The sequence below is a fragment of the Bactrocera dorsalis genome, chromosome 2 (genome assembly GCF_023373825.1).
Source record: "Bactrocera dorsalis isolate Fly_Bdor chromosome 2, ASM2337382v1, whole genome shotgun sequence".
Lineage (NCBI taxonomy): Eukaryota > Metazoa > Arthropoda > Insecta > Diptera > Tephritidae > Bactrocera > Bactrocera dorsalis.
The window spans coordinates 74,335,436-74,362,898 of NC_064304.1; the positions used below are offsets into that span (position 1 = coordinate 74,335,436).

Below are 27,463 nucleotides of genomic sequence, written 5' to 3' on the forward strand. Positions count from 1 at the left end.
TAAAACACCCGTGTCCCGTCAAAAAATGCGTCAGGTAGATATCTGTTTCTTTATGTTTCCTCTCTGTCCATGCTTGCACGCTTCTAATTAGTCTGTGGGTCCATCTTCCCGTCGTAGCTGCATCACATCATTTTTGCTACTCATCGAGGCTTGTTTGCCTCTCATCCCTCCGTTCTTCAGACGTTAGTCACCTGCCCAGACTTGTAGACCTGTCATATACTCTTTTGAGTTCCATGGCCATTATTTCTGGTGGCATGATGCCTGCTAAAATGCCAACCGCTGCGTGGGATATCGTACGAAATGCACACGTGATCCTTATGGCACTGATATGCATTGAAAATTTCGCTTTCTTAGCATACGTCTTTTGCTGTAGTGCTGGTCCCCATATGCGCGCCGCGTACATCAGAATTGATTAACTCACCTTGGCCAATAGCGTTCGCCACCAATGTTGGCATACCTCTTCGATGTGCGTCTTGTAGTTAAGTCTATTGTCAATAAGCACTCTTAGGTACTTTAGTGCCTTCTGGGTCATTATACTCTGGCCGTCAAAATTTAATTTTATGTCTTCCAGCTTTTTTCTGCTTGTGATCAGGACAGCTTGAAGTTTTGTTTCCGTGAGCCACTATTTAATCGTAAACGCCACTTGATTGCAGAGGTACTCAAGTTGTCCCAGTTCTTTTGCTACTACTGTTATGGCAATATCCTCCTCGTACTCGATTATCTGTACCCCGTCGTACAATATGTTCTACAACAATGGGCCAAGCACCGAACCTTGTGGAACTCCGCCCGTTACCCTATATGTTTTTTGTCCGTCATTCGTATCGTACAGTAACAGCCGGTCAGACAAGTAGCTGGATATGATCCTAACCAAGTAAGTCGGGGTTTTGTTACGTTCTAGTGCACTTATAATATGTGGCCAGTATGCCGAATTGAACGCGTTTTTAACGTCAAACGTGACTACTGTATAGTATTCCTTAGTACCGTACAGCCATCTTTTACCCTCTATTGCCTTGTTTGCTATGTCAGTAAGCTTTTTAATCGCATCAGTAGTGGATCTCTGTTTGCGGAATCCATATTGGTTGTCAGACAGACCTTTCTCTCCTTCCTTTTCTAGATTTAGCTCTAGTCGTGCACAGATTATCCACTCTAGTATCTTGCCGGTCCTATCCAGCATACAGAGCGGTCGATATGAGCTTAGCTCTCCTGCTGGTTTATTTGGCTTCTGCAACAAGACCAGTCTCTGTTTTTTCCAGATTTTCGGGAAGATACCTTTTTGTAAGCACCGCGTAAACAATTCAGCAAAGGGTTTCAAATTGTGCTTAATCGCAATCTTTAATGCCTTATTTGGGATACCATCCACACCTGGTGCTTCGGCATTGCTAAATCTCTCTGCCATTTCTATTAACTCCACATCAGTGACTATTTTTCGTCGATATTTCCGCAGAGTTTTTTAAAGCAGTAGGATTTACTTTTTTTGATTGCTTTTTTGAGATCGCTACGTTTTCTTTTAAAGCATTCGCGTAAGTGCGTATGCTCTGCGAGTCCCCGACTCCTTTGACATCTCCTTCTCGCTTTGTGGCATATCTTCCTTAATGTGTCGATCTGCTCATTCCACCAGTAAACAGGCTTTCTATGGGCGCAATTTTTCTTCCTACTCATAGAAGCGTCGCATGCTTTAATGACGTGCCGCACTAGGGTCTCCGCCTGTCGATTTATGTCTTCCTCAAATGTTAGATGACCATCTAACATGAGTTTGAAGAGTTCAACGTCCATGGTTTTCATCTTCCATCCTTTTCTCTGTACATTCTTAGTGGACATATTCCTTCGATTGTGCCCCGAGTGTTTGACTTCGAACATAATAGCATGATGGTCACTGTGTGTATATATGTCGCCCACCTGCCACCTTGTTGTCCGTGCTAGAGAACTGCTAGCGAAGGTAATATCAATGACCGATCCCCGAACGTTCTGCTCGAACGTATTTTGATTTTCTGTATTTAGTATTTAGTAACACCATGTCTAACGACGAGAAGGCCTTTAGCAGAGCATCTCCACGCCTATTTATGCAGATGCTACCCCACTCCATCGCCCATGCATTAAAATCGCCTGATATCACGTTTCTTGTAGTAGACGGAATTTCTCTGACTAGTTCGTCCACGATTTTCCCAAAATCAATCTGCGATATGCTTGATGGTATGTAGCAGCTATAAAAATTGATCCTACAGATTTTCGCTCGTGTGTAAAAAGATTTCCCTGATAGCAGTTTGTTCTGAAATTTTTCCTCTCCACATGCCCATATGGCAGCTTTATTTGTGTTGTCAGAGATCCATGTCGCGCCGCTTATATTTTTGTACTGTTCGCAAAGTATAGCTACATCGACCTTTTCCTCGTAAACCGTCTGCTTATGAAGCTCTTGTGCAGCCTCACAGTGAGATTGAGTTGCATCACTCTCACTTTTTGATGTTTTTACACGCCTCTTGATAGAGAGGACACTTTTTGCTTCCTATTTGGTGGTTGATGTTTTCCCTGCCCTTTTTCTTACATGCACTTCATGACGGGTTTTTATTACACGACTTCGCAAAGTGTCCAGTTTCCCCATACTACACAGCACTCGCTCCTGTCATCTGGATTGTGGCATGCTTTCGCCAAATGTCCGTATTCAAGGTATCTGAAACACCTCCTGAGGTTTTGCTTCGTCCTTGTTCTGGACACTACCCAGCCTATTTTCAACTTGTGTGCATCAAGAGGTCCTCTAGCTTCCAACGCGGGTAGATTTACCACGACAGTTTGGGTTCCTAGGTATGCTGATGCTCTTAACCCGAAATAACCCACGCGTACCATATGGTAACGCAAAATGTCATGTTACATTTTCATAAATAACTTGAAAGCTACACTTGAAAACTACAAACTACAAACCGTTTTCTTATGCGAAAAATTTGCAGCTTTCCAGAATTGTGAAATTTGAATTATTGGGAGTTCAATTCGAGTAATTATCGTATCTGAAAATAAGTTGACGAAAGCAAAGGTGAAAAAATCTCGTTTTTCGATATGGCATGTCGGTAAGTGTTTTTATATAATGCTTATATTTCGACAGACTTTAGAATTAATAATACCAATCGATAACTAAATAAATAAACCATAAAATGTGAATTCAGTTTGGTCAAAAAATAGTTGGTTTTTACTATTTTTTTACATTTTACCTTAGGCGTTACCATATGGTAACCGTGGGTCGCCTAGGGGACAGGTTTTTTATTCGTGTTTCATTTAATTTTTTGTGATTTTCTTTGCATTTTGGATCGCGTACGAAGTATTTTTATGCTTTTATTAAACAAATGTCTGAATATGTTCTTGTTTTTTATATGTTTTATTTTGCTTAGAGGTTTATCGTTGCAACAAATGCTTGATTTTATTGAAGAGCTTGACGAAGCAGGTGATCAAGATGATGTACCAGCTACTATTTATATTGAACCTCCTGTGGATGGCAATATATCTGGTGAAGATTATGCGGAAGACGAATCTAGGAGAATACCAGATAATGTTTGTCCCGCTCTGCTTAAAAGCGGATGTGAAATTGTAATGGCTAGTGGACGACGTTTACAAAATTTTGATGAAGATGAAATTGGAGGCATGTTTGAAAATAATATTGCTTCATATTTGCATAATAATAATTATCTTGGATTCTTTAGCTCCAAATATCGAAGATTTGCCCGTCGTTATTGTGGAAAAAGAATATAAAAGTATGGATTTTAATTGTCAACCTTCAGCATCAAATTGTACATCACTAGACAGAAAGCGGTTACGTAGAGTGACACCAAAATCTTCAAATGTTTCACTGCCACAAAGTAATAAACAAACAACATTTCAATGGATAAAAGATGATGCGTTATCTCTTATTCCCATTTTCCCAGATGCAAATTACGAGGATTGTCGTTATTTACTACCGCATCAGCAATTTGAAAAGTTTTTCGATGATGAATTATTGGGACACATTTGCGAACAAAGTGCAATGTATGCGATCGGACAGAATAGACCTAACCCAAGCATAACAGTCGGCGAACTTCGAGCATTTATTGGCATATTGGTCATTACGGGATACAATTACCACGCCAATTTCAGAAATTTATGGAGTCAAGATGAAGATATTCGCAACAGCTTAGTGAGTAACACAATGCATCGAAATGGATTTCAGGAAATTTTGCAAAATCTTCACTTCGAAGACAACTCTAATGCTTCTTCAAAAAACGGCGACGCCAATCCCGATAAAATGTGGAAATTGCGACCATTGACTGATCATTTAAAAGCAAAAATGATTGATCATTTTCATGCCGAACAAAATCTATCCTTTGACGAAAGTATGATTTCCTACTCTGGCAGACACGGATGTAAGCAGTTTATCAAGGGCAAACCATTACGTTTTGGGTATAAAGTTTGGTCCCTTTGCACTCCATCGGGCTTTATGGTGAACTTCGAAATTTACCAAGGAAAGAATCCTCGTGCAAACGAAGATTATGAAGCGAAGTTTGGAAAATATGCTGCTCCTTTGGTCAGTATGTTAGTTATCCTTTGTTAGCTTTTCTGAAAACATGTGGATATAATGCCACGGGAACAATCCGTGAAAACCGCATTCCTGCAAGCAGTCCTCTGATGCACAAGAAAAATTTTAAATCAATGGATAGAGGTTACTCGGAATCAATTTTTATGAAAAGTACTGGTATTCGTTTGGTGAAATGGAAAGATAATAATGTTGTCTGCTTATTGTCTACCACTTTTGGTGAAAATCCTAAGTCAATGGCACAACGTTATTCAAAGCAGAGTAAATCCCGAATAAACGTACCCTGTCCTTGTGCGATCACTGAATATAACAAATATATGTGTGGAGTAGATCGTTTCGATCAAAACTTGGGCCAGTACCGCATCGCATACAGGGGAAAAGAGGTGGTCTAGCATATTTACCTGGCTGATAGATGATTCTATTCAAAATGCTTGGCAGCTTCATCGAAAAGAGCAACCAAAAATGACGCAACTTGAATTTCGACGACAACTGGCCGTATACTATTGCAGACATTATGGTACCAAAGCCAAATCGCTTGGTCCCATGACTTCTCACAGATATGCCCAGCAACAAAGTCGCGTAGAACACACTTTCCGGTACGATCAAACTGGGCACTTTGTAGTGCCATCAAATCGTAGACGTTGTGCGGGTGAAAATTGTAGCGTTAACGGGCGAACAGCATGTGGAAAATGTAACGTTGGACTTTGCGTCAAGTGTTTTGCAGACTACCATACCAAACCATAACTGTATTGTCATAAAATTTATTTTTTCTTACTTAAAATTTCAATAAAAATGCATAAAACAAGATTTTTCGAAGATTTTATTTCAAAAAGGAAGAGCAAAAAACCTGTACCCTAGGCGACCCACGGTTACCATATGGCAACGCTGGTTTTTCGCATTTTCCGCAAAAGTTATATAGTGAATCGTAAAACGGACATCAATTTCGTGCTCAGGAGGTCAAAATACATAAGTCTACTTAATTTCAGCAAAATCTGAAAGAAAAAAAGTTCTGGGCAGTACCGGGTTAATAGAGTTTATATTAAAATTGCTCAATTCGTTTACTTGTAGGCGTGTTGCCTCAGTAACGTCCTCTTTCGTTGTGATTTCATCAAGATCACGTATTTCTACTAGAACCTCATGAGTTAGACCTTTTATTTGCGCATTTTCTCCCAACACTCTACTTATTTCGATCTTGAAGACCCCAGTGCTCTTCATCTGGGCCTCTTTCAGCTCTAACAGAACTTGGTTACATTTTTTTTTTGCAACGTATCAATCTTCCTGACAGTCCTGAGGATGTCGCTATATGATATGTCTCCGGTTTTCTCTATTATTATTGCATCGGGTGGCGGCTTATGTAGTGTCTTCTTCAGTTGCTTACGTTTAACCGTCATCCAGCCATCTGAGTTTCCCATTTCTTTCACCTTGCTTCTGACTGAGTTGTCGCACTTTGCTTGATTGCTCAGGGGAACTTCCATTTTGTTCGACCATTCCTTATGGCAAGTTTTATTTTTCTTCGGCGGTGTTCTTCGCTTTGGCTGAATGTCGTCTCGCGGCCTTTATGGGTGTATTCTCTGTAGTGGTTGTCATCACTAGAAAACTACGTCGTGCTTCCTTATTTGCCATGTGCTCCTCCTGAGCGCTTCCCCTAGTTCAACCATACAGTCTCCGCGAGGTTGCATCGCTTTTGCCAGAGGAGTGGTGTCGCACAACGCTGGTGGTGATGACCTCGCTCTTAAAGGTTTGTCAACACCCAGGTTTTTAATCGGGGACCCACCTAATTTTGGTGCCCTCTTAAAGAGATCTGCTTCCGCAATAATCGTACTTCGGGAGGACTGCATCTAAAGCATTTATGCACATATGTGCACTAGGGGTATAACTTTTTGCATTTTTTTGAAAAAAAAACAATTTACATGGCATAACACGATGAGGAATAGTAAAAAAATGATAACTGCGTTTTTAGTTTTTCGATTTATTTCAAAAACTTCACGCAGAATTTAAATTGAAATTTCGTATGAAAATTTCATACATATGACAAGAAAAAACACCATATGAGATTATGTTCTTTTCTTTGTGTCTGTTTTGTTTTGCTCTTCTACCGTTATTCGTCGTATTTTTGCATATGACAAAAATAGATAACGGTAAATTTGAGTAAATGCTTTATGAATGATTGAAACTTCGTATAAGCGTCGCGCCAGTCGCCTTTATTTAGCTGTCGGTCTCTCATTCAGTGCGTGGCGGCTGGAGTGAAAGTGTCTTTTTTAATTAACAATGTCTTTTAAAAAAAGTGGTGCTGAAGTTTTAAAAAATTCAAAACAATGGGAAAACAATTTAATAACATTTGAAAAGTCTAAGAATAAGAGAAGAGAAATCAATAACATTGAAAACCCCTTGAGTGAATTGTGTAAGATTCCAAAACAGACCGTGATTATAGGAAGGTATAATGAATTAGCAAAAACGGAGAAATTGAAAAAGAAAAGATGCCAGATTATTTCAAACGAAATGATTGCCTTGTGGTCGAAACTAAACTTTCCGAGCATAACACGCATAGCTGCACAACGGAAGATAACAAAAGTTTTAAAGGATTATTCAACATTTTTAAAATTCCCGGATGGCAGAAATGTTACAATGGCGTTCAACAAATTATGTGATATAACTGATTTAAAAGGTGTCTGGCTAGGAACTGAGGACAAAAAGTTGTATGAACTCCAAACAACTACAAATGGAGAAGTTGGGTACACGACAGCTAAAGCAGTTTGTGTGCATCCCTCCAAAGCTGCGCTTTTAAGAAAAAAGGTTCACAGCACCTCGTGTTTAAATAAAGTGGCGCTCAACACTTCAACATCATCAGCTGAATCTGTCGAGCAATCACATTCTCCACCTGTTGATGAATATAAAGCTCCTCTTCAAAGAAAAAGAAATGCGAAGTGTTCAACAAAAGCAGCAGTGACAATGGTAACAACAGCCCATGTAAGCACCAAAAATGCCGCTAAAATATGCAATGAATTGTCCAAAGAAGGAATAAATATAGCAACACCAACTCAAGCAGGTATTCACAAAGCGATGATTAAAGCAGCGCTGAACTTGGAAAAAAATTATAAGAATTCCTTAAGAGATGACATTTGGTGCATTCATTTCGACGGCAAGAAATTTGGGAAGAAAGAAGTGCAGGCCGTGGTGTTAACAAATGAAGCTAAGGAAGTAAGAATAGCGGCAATGGTTCTTGAAAACGGGAAAAGTTTGTCAATTTTTGAAGGTTTCTATTTAATAATATATTTTTAGAGCATTAATTAACTTTCTATAACTTTTTTAAGGAATAAGGAATGTATTGGATAAATTTAACCTTTGGAATTCCATTAAAATGATTGTTAGTGACACAACAAACATTAATACAGGGGTTAAAAGTGGAGTTGTTCGTTTACTGCAGAATTGTTTTCAGGAAAAACATTTGTCCCCACCGCAGTATATTGGATGCCAACATCATGTATTAGATTTAATTTTGAAGCATGTGATGAATGAAGTACTAGGTGGAAAGTCGACATCGCCAAACATCAGTTATGACATATTTACCGAATTGATTATGAACTACGAAAACCTAAAACAAAACTACAAACAAAACGAAGAAAAGTTGATCTTAAGATCTATTAAATGGCGTGATGACATGCAATTTTTATATGAACTAGGGCAATATTTTAAATATTATGAAGTAAACGACAAGTTCCCATACATAAAATTTAGAGTTTTACCAGCGCTCAGCAACGCTCGATGGAATTCTAGAGCTATATTAGCGATTTTAACGTTCATACTAATACCGGAACACAGAATACAACTTTTGCCAATTTGCCAATTCATATGCAGCGCATGGTATGATGCTTGGTTCTCGGATCACCGTTTTCATAACAATGATTTTGAAATATTGGAAAAATCCGTCAAGCAATTCGAAACTGCGCATAAGTGTTTTCTTAAACACTGGGTAAAGGAAGATTCTGCCATTCTGAATTTAAAAAGATCGAATATTTGCGCTGAAAGAGCCATCAAAGTTATTCAGGAAATTTACCCTTTTTGTAAATCTGAATATAGTTTAAATCTTAAGTTTATCTCAAATAATATCAAAATGAATTAAATAATGAACTAAAACGTATATTTATCATAAAAATGTATTTGTCTTGTACTTAAATTAGTCTTATTGCTTCTAAATCAAAATTTGTCTTCTTCTTCTTCGCATATAACATATGAATTTTTTCAATTTAAATTCTGCGTGAAGTTTTTGAAATAAATCGAAAAACTAAAAACGCAGTTATCATTTTTTTACTATTCCTCATCGTGTTATGCCATGTAAAGTAGGTGTTACAAAAATAGACTACCCCTAATGTGCACACCATAGATACTCTGTTATCAGTTGCCTCTTGTGTGCGTTAGTATTTGGAGTAGGTATGTATGTTTGTATTTTTACATTAATTTTATGTATGTATACTATATAGTTTATGAGTTTTATTCAATAGGCAATGATTTTCACATTTTTATTTGTATTTTCATTTTATTTAATTTATTGTTTACATGTGTATATTTATGTATTAATGTACTTGTGTCACAAATATAATTTTCTATATATAATTCTATCTTAAGAAATAAAAGTGTCATGTTCATATATCTATGAACAACCATGCTTAACTGCTTTCTTGCAATAACGTGGAACATATTTTTAATTTACTGGTCTTCGCACAAAAGACATTCCATCACGGCCTATTAAACTTTGACTCATGACGGAAAAAATCGTTTTCCATTTACTAATTGGCCAACTTAGATGCTCTTCAGCGAATTTCAAACGCTTGGATCTATTTTTACCGAAACAATCGGTTTGTACGAGGGACGATCACCTCTTAGGGAAGCTTTTAAGAGGTGCTTACGCACACTTCTTGTGGATATTTGCGAATTTAAATCTTGAATTATTTGTGATGAGACAATTTCAAGATTTTTTTTGACAAGCAATATTTTTCACAATTTATAAGGTACAACAATAAAAATAAAGAAGCTTAATTCAAAAACTAAACTTTGTTTTAAAACTAAATACGTTGCTCTTTTCAGTCTGCGTCTGCTATTTCTAGTCTCTCCCAGTTACAGGCTTCAGCGTTACGTGATTTTGTAGCCTTGTATGATATATGTACATAGATCTGAATTTCGTATGTACCACGGGGCATTTACAATTTTTCGCAGAACTTTGTTTTGGAATATTTGCACCGCTTCCATGTATAACGTTGCAGCGCATCCCCATAGTTGAATTCCGTATGTCTAATTGGGCTTTAATGTTTGGTTGTAGACAAGGATTTTATTTGAAGTTGTTATTGATGATTTCTTTCCGATTAACCATCCTACAATTTGTTTGATTAAAGACTTCTTCTGTTGTAACGATTTTTTTTATTACTCGCGAAGTTGTGCTTTTGTGCAATTCATATTTTGTAGCATTTCGTTTCTCAAAATCGGAAATAATTCTCTTCCGAAGTTCAATTCCAAAATTGTCTCTTGCCATTTTCAATAAAACAAAAACACGGTCGCTTTGGCAGAATTAACAAAAGAATTAATTTACGAAAACTAACGATATTCCATTATTATAATGTCTTACTTGAACTGAAACTCGGATTTGCATAAGATTAATCAACGTAATATAAGAGTTGAAATCAAAATGATATTCTTATTTCCCTTTTTATGAATGAAATTTTTTTGTTTAAAAACGTTAAATAAAAGTAAAAATACAAATTTTAATAAATTCATATTCAATCGAACTCGGGCAAATGAGCTTAAGTGTGTAAGAATTTTTTAGTTCTGTGTTTATCAAGAATCGCATCAAAGGTTGATTGAAATTTTCAGATATTATAATTGGCGGAGGACGATGACTTACCTTTACAGCTATTTTTTTTCTGTTGGACTCGGAGACTTCAGCGTTACATCCGGTTTAAAATCTGCTTTACGTGTTTTACTTTCCCTACTTTTTTTCTTTTTTAACAACCCATTTGTTTCCTTTTAAACTCCTCTTCATCTGTTTCGGCTAGAAAGGTTGATTTTGATGGAGAAGAAGGCGTTTTATTTGTATACTTTGTTAGCGATATCCTTAGGTTCTCATTTTGAAGACCTACAACTCTGCGTAGACAGTTGGTTTGCCGTGTGACAGAAACAGCTGCGAAGGAGAATTTTAGTGCGAAAATAAATTGAGTGTTTTTGTTTGGTATTACTTTTGTAAATGGCTTAATTTTTTTTATCTTTTCTTCTGTGATCTTTCTTCTGTGATCAATTAGTTTTGTATCTTTAAATATTGATGTAATTTCGACATCAATTTGTACCGCGTGGCGTCACATGTTAAGGTCCTCCGGTGAATATGTCTACGAATTTCCACAGCCTAGATTGCAAGTATATTAAAAGAAATTCAGGGGCACACTTGACTGTTGACCGTTCGCTTTACACTTACACTTTTAAAATATTCATGTTAAAATAATTAGTAAAAGATTTAATTTGTAAATGTTTACGTATGTATGTATTTAATACATGTGCAAATAAAAATATATTCATGTTTACAGATGCTGCTGTTGCTCCTGAGTTGTTCTTTTCCATTTTGAAATCCTGAAAATAAATGAAATTGTTGTATATGTATGCACCAAATTTAATAGATATGAAAATTGCTGAGTTTTCTTGATTGTTCATATCTTTCTTTGTCTTGTTTGTTTTTATAAAACCGCTGGTTCACAGCAAAGAGCTTTTCAGCTCATCTAGTGAGTTTTTTCAGCTTTTTTCTTGTGAAGTTTCATCAAGAAAAAAAGGCGTCCGGTAGGTAGGTTAGGTTAGGTTAGGTTAGATGGCTGATGAAAGATCGCACGTGGACTGTACGTAGTCCTTTGTGATGACATAGAAAAAGAACTCCCGTGTTCAGACTTCCAGATCGGCAAAGCGCTTGGTAGCCAATACAAATTTGCAAAGGCATTTAATATCTACACCCACCAGTTCGGTAGGATGTCTGAAGGTATGTGCCCCCAAATGTCTAAGTCTTAACCTCCCGAATGCGGGACAGTCAAGAAGGAAGTGCTGGCTAGTTTCTTCCGCATCTTCTTCTAAGCAACTTCTGCACGCGGCATCCGATAAGATTCCAAGTCTTACAGCATGTGTGCCAATAGGGCAATGGCCCGTCAAAAGCCCCACCAATAAGGAGAGGCTAGCTTTATTGAGGGCAAAGAGATCGTTGGATCTTCTGCGATCTATTCTTGGCCAGAATGCTCTTGCGACCGCGGAAGTACCAATGCTGGCCCAACGTTGACCAAGCATCCGCGTGGCCCAATTATCCAGTAGTAGGACACAAGAGGACACCGGAGCACCGACCCGTTCCCATTCTACCGATAGTGACTCTAGGGTGCCTTTCCTTGCTAGCTCATCAGCTTTGCAATTACCCGCTATTCCGCTGTGGCCAGGCACCCATACAAGTCTTATAGAAAATACTGTCGCCGCCAGGGACAGTGCCGCCAGACACTCCTCGACCAGCCCTGAACGCACTGTGAATGAGTTCAGGGCTAGTATCGCTGCTCTACTATCTGAGTGAATGGTCACCTCCCTGAATGTGGACACTCTCCGGAGTAGCAGATCTGCTGCTACCTTGATGGCTGCAACCTCAGCCTGGAAGACACGGCAGTAGTCGGGAAGTCTGAAACTAGAGCTGATGGAGAGCTCCCGACAGTAAACCCCTCCACCAACCTTTCCCCCAAGCTTTGACCCATCCGTAAAGAAGCTAACCGCCCCCCTCCTCCAGCGGCTTCTGCCCACCCATAGCTCCCTCTTCGGTATATGGGTAGAGAAGGAGCCGCGAGAGTTTGATATGGCGACTCCTTGATCCAGATGATCCAGGATTCAGTCAAAGCTTGTAAGGATGTCTGAGTGTTCAGAGACACGCTCCTTTAGGAACCCAGATTCCCTGAGCCTGATCGCCACTTTTGCGGCCGTACACCTTCCGGCAATATCAACGGGCGTTATGTTCAAAATTGCATTAAGTGCCATAGTTGAACGCTTTCGAGTTTCTTAGCAATTGTGGTCCTCTGTAAAGCCCTCCACCACATAAAGACTCCATAGAACATTATAGGCTTTACTATGGTGTCATAGAGCCAGAGGACCACCTTCGGTGAGAGGCCCCACCTTTTGCCGATAGCTCCTCTACAGCAGTATAAGGCAATCGATGCCTTTTTGGCTCTCTCCTCGATATTCGGCTTCCATGAAAGCTTCTTATCCAGGATGAGCCCTAGATACTTCACTGTATCTGCCGGTTGTAGGCAAATACCTCCCATTTGCGGCAACGGTGCCACTGGGATCTTATATCTTCTGCTGAATAAAACCACTTCTGTTTTATTCGGGTTTATGGCGAGTCCAATTCCGACCGCCCATTTAGTTACAACGCCGAGATATCCCTGCGTCAGCTCGTATACGGTGCTAAGGAATTTTCCTTTGACCATAAGTGCAACATCGTCTGCATAGGCAATCACTCGACAGCCCAGATCCTCTAGTTTCTTAAGAAGGTCGTTAACGACCAGGATCCATAAAAGAGGAGAAAGAACCCCGCCCTGAGGGGTTCCCCTGCTCACATTTCGCTGCGCGCGCGCGCTGCCCCATTCTGTTTCGACCACTCTGTCACACAGAAGACTGAAGATGAGGTGCTTGAGGTTCGATTCAACCCCAAGACCGTCTAGAGCAGTTATGACTGCCTCCGGCAAGACGTTGTTGAAAGCTCCCTCAATATCAAGGAAGGTCCCCACAGCGAAATCCTTAGCTTCAATGGCTTCCTCCAGCCACGACACTATAGTGTGCAGGGCAGTATCCACCGACCTGCCTTTACGATACGCATGTTGCGCTCCTGATAGGTAGTCTCTCGGAATGCGCCTCCTTAAATCCCAGTCCATCAATCTCTCCAAAGTTTTAAGTAGAAAAGAGGAGAGGCTTATGGGTCTGAAATCCTTGGCCGTGACGTGGGACCCCCTGCCGGCCTTCGGGATAAACGTAACTTTGACTCGTCTCCAGGCCCCCGGAATGTAACCTAATCTGATGCAGTTCGCATAGATCGGTAGCAACCAGCTGCATGACACCTTAACAGCCTGCTGCAGCTGCGCTGGTATAATGCCGTCCGGTCCCGGGGACTTGAACGGTTTGAACGAGTTAATCGCCCATGTCAAGTGTCGCTCATCCAGAAGGTCGGCAAAAGCCGTGCAGTCAGTGTGCAACTCTCCGAGAGATGTCTCTATAGGGGACGTGCTGCTAGGGAAATGAGCATCGAGGAGCATCTGAAGTGTATCTTCACTGCTCAGGGCCCACCTCCCGTTTACGTCCTTGAGATAACCCAGAGGCACTGGGTTTTTAGCGAGAATGCGCCTGAATCTAGAGGACTCGTGGCAGCCCTCCACTCTTTCGCAGAAATTTTTCCACGAGATCCTCTTGGCCTTCCTTAATTCGGACTTGTATATCGAAAGACCTGTTTTATACAGCGCCCAGTCGTCAGATAACCCACTCCTGCGGGCCCTGTTAAATAAGCGCCTACAAGACGCCCTAATTTCCGAGAGCTCCATAGTCCACCATTGAGGTTTCCCTTTGCCGTTTGGCGTTTTCAGTGGACAGGAGCTCTCTAGTGCAGAAATGCACGCTGAGCTGAAGACTTCGACCCACCCGTCCACCACATCGGCGGTACCCAGCGTGTTCGCCCTCGGTGCACGTGGAAGAGTTTGTCGAAGCCTCCTTCGGTAGCCTTCCCAGTCCGTGTTCCTAGGATTTCTAAAAGATTTCCTAGGCGGACCTTCTCCGACTAGACTAAAACCGATATACCTGTGATCGGAAAATGAGTGATCATCGAGGACCCTCCAGTTTGAGATCAGCGAGGCAATCGCATGAGAGGCTAGGGTGAGGTCGAGAACCTCTTCCCTGCATGCGGTCACAAAAGTTGGAGAATTTCCCCTATTACAAATGCGAAGATTTTCGCTTACAATAAAATCAAAAAGCGACTCACCTCTATTATTTGTATCCGAGCTGCCCCAGATGGAGTGTTGCGAGTTGGCGTTCGAGCCGATGATAACGTCGGCACCATTCCGAGACGCTTCCGCCAAGGTTCTCCTTAGCAGTGCGAGAGGCGGTTCCACCGCATCATCATGCGGCATATATGCAAAGATAATCCAGACATTTCCGGTATCGCACTCCAGTTTTGCTGTTACTATGTCAGCATTGCTAAAATTAGGTAAAAGAAATACCGTTAATTCATTTCTGACCAGCATACAGGCTCTGTTTCTACCTACATCGTTGGTCGCCAGCAGCTTATGGCTCTTCGTCCTCAAGCCAGAGATCCCGCTACTAGTCAGCCACGGTTCCTGGATTAGGACGACATCGGCTTCGTCTTGCTCCAGACGAAGCAGTAGATTGGCGGAGGTAGGTAAGTTCGAACTGATGTAGCGTATGTTTTGAGCTCTTGAACTGTTTAAATTTTTATATGGATGAGAATTAACAAAGGAAAAATACACTTTTTTCTTTAAATGTATTTTTTGCAAAAAAAAAAAAAAATAATTGTAGCAAAAATTTTGTATATCAACTCAAATAATAAATTTAATATGAGCAATTGGAGGAGGGAGTCATGTGTAGAAATTCACGCAAGTGAGGAAAATTCTCTGCTCGCCATTCACTTGGGAGTGGCCAGAAACGATTCTTTCACATATGACTCAAGCAGCTCACGACTTCTGGTCTTTGACTAAGTATTCTCTGTGTAGTCTAAAAACATCCGTTTGAAAGCGAGCTAAAGTGAGAAGGCGAAACATCCCCTGCAAAGGGTTGTGCGCTGGGTTTGGGACCCGCCACGTAAAAAATACCTCCAATGCAAAACAGCCTCGGATGAGGGACCCCCATTTTGATGACGACCATGGCAAGCGAAATAAGGACTATGATTTGAGGGCATGCACCTGAAATGTCCGGTCCCTAAATTGGGAAGGTGCCGCTGCCCCGCTGGTTAATGTCCTCGTGAAAGTAAAGGCTGACATCACCGCTGTCCAAGAAATGCGATAGACGGGACAAAGACACAGACGAGTAGGTTCTTGTGGCATTTATTACAGTGGCCATATAAAGGAGCGCAAGTTTGGTGTTGGATTCGTGGTGGGGGAGAGACTCCGTCGCCGAGTACTATCATTCACTCCGGAGAATGAACGTCTAGCCACAATCCGCATCAAAGCGAGGTTCTTCAACATATCGCTGATTTGCGCCCACGCCCCGACAGAAGAGAAGGACGATGTGACCAAAGATGCCTTTTATGATTGCTTGGAGCGCACTTATGAGAGATTCCCCCGCCACAATGTTAAAATCGTGCTTGGCGACTTTAGCGCCAGGGTGGGCAAAGAAGGTATTTTTGGCACTGCGATCGGTAAATTCAGCCTCCACGGGGAAACATCCCCAAATGGGTTGAGGCTGATCGACTTCGCCGGGACCCGATTTTAGATGTGCGTGCGCTCCGAGGTCCTAACATCGACTCGGACCACTATATTGTTGCAGCCAAGATTCGCACCCGCCTCTGTGCAGCCAAAAACGCACGCCAACAAACACAAGGAAGGTTCGACGTCGAGAAGCTGCAATCACAACAGACAGCCGAACGATTTTCTACTCGGCTTGCACTCCTGCTCTCTGAGAGCACTCGTCAACAACTTTGTATAAGGGAACTGTGGGACGGCATTTCAAACTCTTGGTTTTCGGAAAGTGCAAAAGAACAGCTGTCACGACGAGGACTTCCGGGTCGCAGCGGAGAGAAAACAGGCCGCCTACCTCGCAACGTTACGATCGACCACAACACGTGCGGGATGGGATAGATACCGAGAGTTGAAGAGGGAAGCGAGACGCATTTTTAGACAGAAAAAGAAAGAGGCCGAAATGCGTGAGTACGAAGAGCTTGATAAGCTGGACGACAGGGGTAATGCTCGAAAATTCTACCAAAAGATGCGGCGGCTTAAAGAAGGTTTCAAGACCGGAGCATACCCTTGTAGAACCCCCAAAGGTGATCTAGTCACTGATGCGCAGAGCATACTTAAATTATGGAGGGAACACTTCTCCAGCCTGCTGAATGGCAGTGAACGTACAACGCCAGGAGAAGGCGAACCCGATTCCCCAATCGATGAAGATGGAGCAGACGATCCATTGCCGACCATGAAGAAGTTCGAATAGCAATTACCCGCCTGAAGAACAACAAAGCGGCGGGGGCCGATGAATTGCCGGCCGAGCTATTCAAACACGGCGGCGAAGAGCTGATAAGGAGCATGCATCAGCTTCTTAGCAAAATATGGTCGGACGAAAGCATGCCCAACGATTGGAATTTAAGTGTGATATGCCCAATGCATAAAAAAAGAGACCCCACAATCTGCGCCAACTACCGTGGGATAAGCCTCCTCAACATCGCATATAAGGTTCTGTCGAGCGTATTGTGTGAAAGATTAAAGCCCACCCCAACAAACTGATTGGACCTTATCAGTGTGGCTTCAGACCTGGTAAATCAACAACCGACCAGATATTCACCATGCGCCAAATCTTGGAAAAGACCCGTGAAAAGAGAATCGACACTCACCACCTATTCGTATGATATTGATATCATCGGCCTCAACACCCGCGGCGTTAGTTCTGCTTTCTCCAGACTGAACAAGGAAGCAACGCAAATGGGTCTGGCAGTGACCGAGGGCAAGACGAAATATCTATTGTCATCAAACAAACAGTCGTCTCACTCGCGACTGGGCTCTCACGTCACTGTTGACAGTCATAACTTTGAAGTTGTAGATAATTTCGTCTATTTAGGAATCAGCATTAACACCACCAACAATGTCTGCCTGGAAATCCAACGCAGGATTCTTGCCTACAGGTGCTACTTCGGACTGAGTAGGCAATTGAAATGTAAAGTCCACTCTCGACGAACAAAAGCCAAACTCTATAAGTCGCTCATAATGACCCTCCTGCTATATGGTGCAGAGGCTTGGACGATGACAACAACCGATGAGTCGACATCACGAGTTTTCGAGAGAAAAGTTCTGCGAAGGATTGTCCTTTGGACATTAGTCACGGCGAATATCGCATTCGATGGAACGATGAGCTGTACGAGATATACGACGCCATTGACATAGTTCAGCGAATTAATAGACAGCGGCTACGCTGGCTAGGTCATGTTGTACGGATGAATGAAAACACTCCAGCTCTGAAAGTATTCGACACAGTACCCGTCGCGGGAAGCAGAGGAAGAGGAAGACCTCCACTCCGTTGGAAGGACTAAGTGGAGAAGGATCTGGCTTCGCTTGGAATATCCAATTGGCGCCATGTAGCAAAGAGAAGAAACGACTGGCGCGCTGTCGTTGACTCGGCTATAATCGCTTAAGCGGTGTCTACGCCAGTAAAGAAAAAGACGAATGATATTTTGATTGATACTTACAAATTAACAATATTATACTAAATATTAATTTTTTGGAAAGATGTTTTGAATTATTTTGAAATTGTACTTTATTTTTATAATTTAACACAACCTTACTTGCTTTACCAAATATATAGTTACCGAAATTAAACTGCCGTCGGTATATGTGTACTTGGGGATGTTTTGCCTCTTCGAAGTTTTCATAGAAATGAAAACTGAGCTGTCAAACTGCTGAAGTGACAGTTTGTTGCTTTCGTTATATATTGTTACAAAAGTAGTATTAAATTTGGTATTTGTATTGCTATATGCATCCCTTATTATAAACATTGGGCGCCGCGTTTGTCTACATAAACAATAGCTGCATTTGGCGCCGCGGCTGTCTGCATGTCTACTTAAACAATAGCTGCATTTGGGGCCGTATAGCATTATGTTCTTATAATTGCCAGACGCAATATTCTAGAAGGACACTTTGGCGTCAACGAGGAGTGCGTGGCTATATAAGCCGTGGCAGCAACGTGATCATCCAGTGCTAAGAGCAAACTGTTATAGTGTAGACAAATTGCGAAATAAAGAGCTGTTGAATTGAATTAAACGGTTTTTGGTTCTATTTGTCAATCCAGAGGTACGAACCTAGTAAAATAAACTAGCAAGCAGTAAAATCGCGACAATATACATATACTGTATTCCAAAAGCAATATGGAGTCTCCAGAGGCAATACGTACAGCAATACAGTTAGTATACACTAAATTTATGCCTGTCGAGATAGCCTGGTAACAAAACTCTGCCACTATAACTTTCTGGCAACTATGTATGAACATTGCTGTTTACAGTCGTATTCTGAGAAAACTTCACAACTGTATTGTGAGATTTGCTGTGAGGTTTCTTTTGCTAGGTTATTCTTGCCTAAACATCATAAGAAAAACACAAAACACTCACCACATGAGTCGAAAAGCATTTTTTGCTGTGAATCAACTGTTTTACAATAACGAACAAGACAAAATGTAGAAATGGACAAAAATGCAATTTTGCAAATCTATTAAATTTGGTGCATACATATATTAATTTTATTATTATTTTAAGGATTTCAAAATGTAAAAGAATAACTTAGGATTAGCTACGGGATTACAGCATATTATTTGAACATAAATATATTTTTATTAAAAAATTTTTGAGGTAATTATGAGCATTTGTGCTTTTGAAATCACCACAGGAGACGTAACGTAACACATCACAATAGTGAGGGTGGTGATTTTTGTGAGGGCACGAGAATAGGGTTGTTAGTTAATTTTGGTATTTTATCGTCGATTATAATATATGCTCAATTCGGTGTTCGTAGCAGTTGTAAACTTACAACATGTTCAGAGCGAGTTCATTTTATCGCTGATAATCGGGTAATTTGCTTCTCTGTTCATTGTCTTCACACAATCGACATGAGTCCCACAATTATTTTTATATATTCTTTCTATCATGTTCTTAAATTCTTGACCAATTTTTGTACGCAAGGAACTAAACTAGTTTTCACTGTCTATTTTTCTGCTCATTGTCTTCACACAATCGACATGAGTCCCACAATTATTTTTATATATTCTTTCTATCATGTTCTTAAATTCTTGACCAATTTTTTACGCAGGGAACTAAACTAGTTTTCACTGTCTATTTTTAATCCTTATTCATCTTTTTCTAAAACAATCAAATTATTATTATGCATACTTCATTACAGAAAATAGATAATAACATTCTAATTTCCGAACATAATAGGGGTATTCGCTTGCTCTTGTAAGATTGCAGATTGCAAACATACTATACCGAAATATTCAAGGGTACGAGAGCACCCATTGCAGAGTCTAGTGATATATGAACGGCTGATTCGGTCGAGTCACTCATAATTCCCGTCCTGTTATATGGTGCAGAGGCTTGGACGATGTCAACAACGGATGAGTCGACGTTGCGAGTTTTCGAGAGAAAAGTTCTGCGAAAGATTTATGGTCCTTTGCGCGTTGGCCACGGCGAATATCGCATTCGATGGAACGATGAGCTGTACGAGATATATGACGACATTGACATAGTTAGCTAGGTCATGTTGTCCGGATGGACGAAAACACTCTGGCTCTGAAAGTATTCGACGCAGTACCCGCCGGGGGAAGCACAGGAAGACCTCCACTCCGTTGGGAGGACCAAGTGGAGAAGGACCTGGCTTCGCTTGGAATATCCAATTGGCGCCACGTAGCGAAAACAAGAAACGACTGGCGCGCGGTTGTTAACTCGGCTATAATCGCGTAAGCGGTGTCTACACCAATTAAGAAGAAGAAGATTCGGTCGATTTATTGTGAATGACTATTATGCATGGTTATTGTGAATTGGCGCATCTTCTGCATACAATTTTGACAAAAAAATGTAACAAATCTTTATAATTTAAATAGAAATTATAAAATCTATTTAATACTTAACTTCCTCAACAATTTAACGACGTAATATGTATTTATGTATAATGACAGCTAAAACAGGGTTGCAATTATATTTTTTGTTTTGGTATGACATATTTTACAGCCATTGCAAATAATTTTCTGCGTGTGTTTGTTGTTGTGCCGGTGCACCAAGACGAAATATATGCAATTCTTGTACCGTGCAAGGGTTTTGCAAGAGCAAGCGAATACCCATATTAAATTACTACATAGAGGTCGTTTAATATTGAATCTTTTTATGGTATGTTATACTATGTTCGGACCGACATTGAAAACATGTTTTCGTGGGAAAAACTGGTTTTCGCACGAAAACTTGTGTTTTTGTCCATGTAAAATCTGTCAAACGAAAACACAGTTTTCGCTGAAAACTACTTGAAAACTTACACTCCACTCATTATAATCGGTGCCTGCTCTAGTTTAATCGATTTTCATGGAAGACATATTTTGCCGGCCCTAAATTGTCACTTCATATTTGTTTACATTCCATATACAAATACAGCTGCTCACTGTTAAGGGGTTCTCTTGTTCTTGCAAAACCATTGAACGGTGTAATAATTGCAGAATTTTCTTCTTGGTGCAACGGCACAACAAACACAAGCAAAAATTTATATGCAATGGCTGTAAAATATGTCAGATCTTCGACCACCTCTACACCAGAACGAAAACGTTGAAACCATCGCTGTGCGATGGAAATGGAAACTGTATCGGGTCCGTAAACTGCACAAATTGTATTGGCGGCTTGAGATGCATTTTTGCCTTTATCGTAGTAGTACTGTAAAATATGCCGTATTTTCTCCTTATTTTGCTCCATGTTTGCGACGTTATAACTCACGAACGACTTAAAAGAAACGACAAACAATCAAACACATGTTAAAGCGTGAATTGAGCTTTCCAAAAAGGTATAGCATGACCCGATGCGACGAATAAAACTAGAACTACGCGCTCTCAGCGCCAACTACCGAAATTACCGCAAGACTTTTTTGACAAGCTATTATTTCGGTATAGGATTTTTGCATTTTGTGTAATCTTGCAAGAGCAAGAGAATCTCCGTGTTGATAGTTGCCAGTGAAAACTCATCGAAAACACACATTGTCGATCCGAACGACTTACATTCCAAAACATACAAATGTGTTTTCAAAATGTTTTCAATGTCGGTCCGAACATAGTATTAAAACAACTGACTTTTGACCTTTCAATACCCAATAAAACGACTTGTTAGCTTTCAATCAATAAATGTTTTTAATCATTATCCATTTAAAATTTATACTATGACATTACATTACAAAACGTTTCATCAAATACAATTAAATTTCACAAATTTATATATGGAAACTGTATCGGGTCCGTAAACTGCACAAATTTTATTGGCGGCTTGAGATGCATTTTTGCCTTTATCGTAGTAGTACTGTAAAATATGCCGTATTTTCTCTTTATTTTGCTCCATGTTTGCGACGCTATAACTCACGAACGACTTAAAAGAAACGACAATCAATCAAACACGTGTTAGCGCGTGAAATGAGCTTTCCAAAAAGGTATAGCATGACCCGATGCGACGAATAAAACTAGAACTACGCGCTTTCAGCGTCAACTTGCGAAAATACCACAAGACTTTTTTGACAACCTATTATAATTCCTCTTTTTTTATTTAGCTAATAATAACAAGTGTGTCTATAAATTATATTTCAAATTAACATGAGTATAAACAATCTTTCCATGCATATGGATTTTTTCTTATTCAAATTTAATAAACAACGATGGTCGTACGGTACTATCGATGAAAACACTGTACAAAACATAATGAAGGGCCTTAAGAAAAAAGTAAGAAATTTTTACAGAAAATAAATATTTGTTAAATGTTATTTATAATTTGTAATCTCTATAGTACTCATTAATAAAAAATAAAACAAGACTTTGAAAAAATTCTTTGGTTTTCTTGTTATTAATGAAAAACGAAGGGTCAATTTTTTACGGGACAGTCCTTAGGTAATATTATGTAGTAATATTGCATATTAAAATAATAAAATGCTTAGGCTACCCCGGATATTGGCTTGATCAGGATTATTTTTTTTAAGGAGTACTACGCGAAAGTACTTCAGTTAACCTGGGTTTTCGCTCGACCAGGTTTATTTTTGTAGAGCGCGGCCGAAGGCCGCCAAGGCTTAAAGGAGTATTACACGAAAGTACTGCAGTCACCCCGATATGATATAAATTTTACAATATTATCGTAGATTTTTACTTATTTGTCTTTATTGAACATAAATCGCATTTTATACATATATTGTACATATGTATATGGAAAAAGTTTTCACAACTTGATATTATAACTTGAAAAACCTTGTAAAGTATTTTTTATTATAATTAATATAGAAAAAAGAACCACCAAAGAAGCAAACAAAGAAATATCGTTAAGAATCCTCCAAATTTGTTGTTTGAGATGTGGCAACGTTCGTTTTCCTCATAATTGTAAATAATCTAACCTTTGCAACGATGAGTGTGATAAGTGATTTTTAAATTAATAAATTTAGGAAAAATATTACTAAATGAAAGTGAAATGTGAACTTATTTCAAAGTTTAAAGTGTATATTTACATACATCAAATGAAAAATGTAAAAAAATTACTGAAACTTAGAAAAATACCATGTGTTTTTAGTGCAAATTTTTTAATCTTTAATCGTGAATATTTTGAAAAATATAAGTTATTTTAATATTATTTTTGGATATTCCTCCTCTGGAGAAGCTCTCCTATCCGCACATACCCCATTTATACGGAAATTCGGTTTTTACCCCTCCGGTAATCGGAATCGTGCCAAAATCGCAACATCGCTCATCTCTACTGAGGAGTAATGTTGCAAGTCGAAACTTTTCCGGTAAGGATTATGTGATTTCGTACGTTATATGTTAGAAGAAGACCTTTCATGTTTAGGAATGGGTTTAGAACTAAGAGTGAACTCCTTTATCAATAGGTTTTGATTCAACCAATAGTGATATATCGCATCTGAGCTAGCGCGCTTGAGCACATGCGATAAGAGCGACCTTTGCTTTTTGTAAGCTCAGGTGCGTCACTGTAGCGCATTGAGAGTTTTGTGATCCCATGATTTTGGCTTTCAGTTTCTCTATAAATTTGAGCATGTAGGCAATTACTCTGAAAGCTCGGGGGAACGATGAAAATTGTTCAACGATGTCGGTATCATACAGTGTTGTTCTTTCTTTCTGGAGCAATTGTGTTAAGCATGGCCGATTGTGACCAAGAATCGAGAGATTCTGTTAACCATTACGGGCCATTCCTCCAGAGGGGGGTAGTGGCGAGATGTAGGGGTTTGCATCCTAAGCATGATTGTCAGCAAAAGCTACGTGTTGCCAAGTAGCTGATCCTACTAGGTCAAGTATTTGAGATGTTCGATTTGAAATATACAGTACATCTTCCGGGCTAGTACTATTTCGGAATCGGACCAGAGATATAATTTATATTTTGCCATGTTTAAATGTGTTTGCACCACTGATACTAATTTGGCTAGTAATAGCTTGCCACACAGTTCAAGTCTTGACAGACTTATCATTTTTGGAGGCGCCACCTTTGCATCGGTTTGTGTGCCCACAATATTTTTCAGAGACATCATAGAAGTCATGTAGTTCGACTTTGTTCTCTGGGCGTAATTTGTTCAACTGAGACCACTTTCCTAAACGAAGTGGTTTCGCTTGCTCGTCCCAATCTGTTCCGTCTAGCCACAATTCTTGAATCAAGATTTTCGCTTGTATCATTGTTTGCGAAAGCCATCCTGCGGGGTCAAAAAGTTTTGCCACCCAGGATAAAATCTGTCCCTTTGTTATAGCGGATGATGCGGATATTGACTCAGTCATGTATGAAAACTGATCCGATATCGCATTCCATTGGATGTCTAGTGTTTTTGTTGTACTTTCCTTTTCGAATTTAAAGAAGTTAGTGTCCAACAAAATTTCTTTTGGGATGTTTTTTTTAAATATTAGGATGGTTCGCCGTTATCTTTTCTAATGGAAACCCTTACTTCGATAATAAACACTTGCCAAAATCACAGAAACGTTCCATTGTCATGGAAGGTATCTGAAATCATAACGGTACAAAAACCTGGCAAAAGCGCATATGAGGCCTCGTCATATTGTCCAATCTCATTATTGCGTGTCTTATTGAAGCTACTTGAAGCTGTAATTATAAGAAGATTTTAGAACATAATTGAAGAAAAAGGCCTTACACCAATTCACCAATTTGGCTATAGATCTCAACATTCAACAATCGATCAAGTACATCGAATAAGAAGATGCGATGTAAAAAAGCAAAATTGTACAGCTGTTTTTCTTGACTTATGCGTTCGATAGAGTATGGCACCATGGCTTCTTCTTTTTAATTGGCGTAGACACCGCTTACGCGATTATAGCGGAGTTAACAAAAGCTACGTGGCGCCAATTGGATGTTCCAAGCGAAGCCAGGTCCTTCTCCACTTGGTCCTTCCAACGGGGCGGAGGTCTTCCTCTTCCTCTCCTTCCCCCGGCGGGTACTGCGTCGAATACTTTCAGAACTGTAGTGTTTTCGTCCATCCGGACAACATGACCTGGCCAGAGTAGCCGCTGTCTTTTAATTCGCTGAACTATGTCAATGTCGTCGTATATCTCGTACAGCTCATCGTTCCATCGAATGCAATATTGCCGTGGCTAACGAGCAAAGGACCATAAATTTTTCGCAGAACTTTTCTCTCGAAAACTCGCAACGTCAACTCATCCGTTGTTGACATCGTCCAAGCCTCTGCACCATATAGCAGGACGGGAATTATAAGTGACTTATAGAGTTTGGTTTTTATTCGTCAAGAGAGGACAGAACAGGAGATATTTCATCTAGCCCTCGTTCACTGCCAGACCCATTTCTTTTGCTTCCTTGTCCAGTGTGGAGAAAGCAGAACTGTTGAGGTCGATGATATCAATTTCATTGGCATACGTCAGCAGTTGTACGCTCTTATAGAAGATGGTACCTTCTCTATTTAGTTCTGCAGCTCGAACTATTTTCTCCAGAAGCAGGTTGAAAAAGTCGCACAATAGTAAGTCGCCTTGTCTGAAACCTTCATTGGTATTGAACGGCTCGGAGAGGTCCTTCCCGATCCTGACGGAGCTTTTGGTGCTGCTCAACGTCAGTTTACACCGCCGTATTAGTTTTGCGGGGATACCAAATTCAGACATCGCGGCATAGAGGCTGCTCTTTGTCTTGCTGTCGAAAGCAGCTTTGAAATCGACGAAGAGATGTTGCGTGTCGATTCTCCTTTCACGGATCTTTTCCAAAATTTGGCGCATGGTGAATAACTGGTCGGTTGTCGATTTTCCCGGTCTAAGGCCACACTGACAAAGTCCAATCAGTTTGTTGACGGGGGGCTTTAATCTTTCACACCATACGCTCGATAGAACCTTGTACGCGATGTTGAGGAGGCTTATCCCATGGTAGTTGGCGCAGATTGTGGGGTCTCCTTTTTCATGGATTGGGCATAGCACACTTAAATTCCAATCGTTGGGAATGCTTTCGTCCGACCATATTTTGCAAAGAAGCTGATGCATGCTCCTTATCACTTCTTTGCCGCCGTGTTTTAATAGCTCGGCCGGGAATCCATCGGCCTCCGCCGCTTTGTTGTTCTTCAGGCGGGGAATTGCTATTCGAACTTCTTCATGGTCGCGCAGTGGAACGTCTGCTCCGTCGTCATCGATTGGGGAATCGCGTTCGCCTTCTCCTGGCGTTGTACGTTCACTGCCATTCAGCAGGCTGGAGAAGTGTTCCCTCCATAATTTAAGTATGCTCTGGGCATCGGTGACTAGATCACCTTTGGATGTTCTACAAGAGTATGCTCCAATCTTGAAACCTTCTGTTAGTCGCCGCATCTTTTCGTAGAATTTTCGAGCATTACCCCGGTCGGCCAGCTTATCAAGCTCTTCGTACTCACGCATTTCGGCCTCTTTCTTTTTCTGTCTACAAATGCGTCTCGCTTCCTTCTTCAACTCTCGGTATCTATCCCATCCCGCACGTGTTGTGGTCGATCGTAACGTTGCGAGGTAGGCGGCCTGTTTTCTCTCCGCTGCGACCCGGAAGTCCTCGTCGTGACAGCTGTTCTTTTGCACTTTCCGAAAACCAAGAGTTTGAAATGCCGTCCCACAGTTCCCTTATACAAAGTTGTTGACGAGTGCTCTCAGAGAGCAGGAGTGCAAGCCGAGTAGAAAATCGTTCGGCTGTCTGTTGTGATTGCAGCTTCTCGACGTCGAACCTTCCTTGTGTTTGTTGGCGTGCGTTTTTTGCTGCATAGAGATGGGTTCGAATCTTGGCTGCAACAATATAGTGGTCCGAGTCGTTGTTAGGACCTCGGAGCGCACGCACATCTAAAACACTGGAGACTTTTCTTTCGTCTATCACAACATGATCGATCTGGTTGGTGGTTTTTCGATCCGGAGACAGCCAGGTAGCTTGATGTATCTTCTTATGCTGGAATCTATTACTACAGATAACCATATTTCGAGCCCCGACGAAGCCGATCAGCCTCAACCCATTTGGGGATGTTTCCTCGTGGAGGCTGAACTTACCGACCGTAGTGCCAAAGATACCTTCTTTGCCCACCCTGGCGTTGAAGTCGCTAAGCACGATTTTGACATCGAGGCGGGGGCATCTCTCATATGTGCGTTCCAAGCACTCATAAAAGGCATCTTTGGTCACATCGTCTTTCTCTTCCGTCGGTGCGTGGGCGCAAATCAGCGATATGTTGAAGAACCTCGCTTTGATGCGGATTGTGGCTAGACGTTCATTCTGCGGAGTTAATGATAGTACTCGGCGACGGAGTCTCTCTCCCACCACGAAGCCAACACCAAACTTGCACTCCTTTATATGGCCACTGTAGTAAAGGCCACAAGGACCTACTCGTCTCTGTCCTTGTCCCGTCCATCGCATTTCTTGGACGGCGGTGATGTCAGCCTTTACTTTCACGAGGACATCAACCAGCTGGGCAGCGGCACCTTCCCAGTTAAGGGACCGGA

At 40.7% G+C, this 27,463-nt stretch overlaps 3 protein-coding genes across 3 annotated transcripts in view; all 3 read left to right on the forward strand.

Annotated features, from left to right (window-relative positions):
* Positions 1 to 27,463, forward strand: part of LOC125776636 (uncharacterized) — a 502,262-nt gene that overhangs the window by 296,497 nt on the left and 178,302 nt on the right. The window lies entirely within an intron of this gene.
* On the forward strand, positions 3,046 to 5,634 carry LOC125776157 (piggyBac transposable element-derived protein 3-like). The gene is made up of 5 exons (XM_049447043.1): positions 3,046 to 3,056; positions 3,375 to 3,622; positions 3,684 to 3,839; positions 3,906 to 4,379; positions 5,618 to 5,634. The coding sequence occupies exons 1-5, from the start codon at positions 3,046 to 3,048 to the stop codon at positions 5,632 to 5,634; spliced, it is 906 nt and encodes a 301-aa protein (XP_049303000.1).
* Positions 7,168 to 8,907, forward strand: LOC125776626 (uncharacterized). Its single transcript, XM_049450063.1, has 2 exons — positions 7,168 to 7,802; positions 7,861 to 8,907. Exons 1-2 carry the CDS (start codon positions 7,175 to 7,177, stop codon positions 8,667 to 8,669), a joined length of 1,437 nt encoding a protein of 478 aa, XP_049306020.1. The 5' UTR covers positions 7,168 to 7,174; the 3' UTR covers positions 8,670 to 8,907.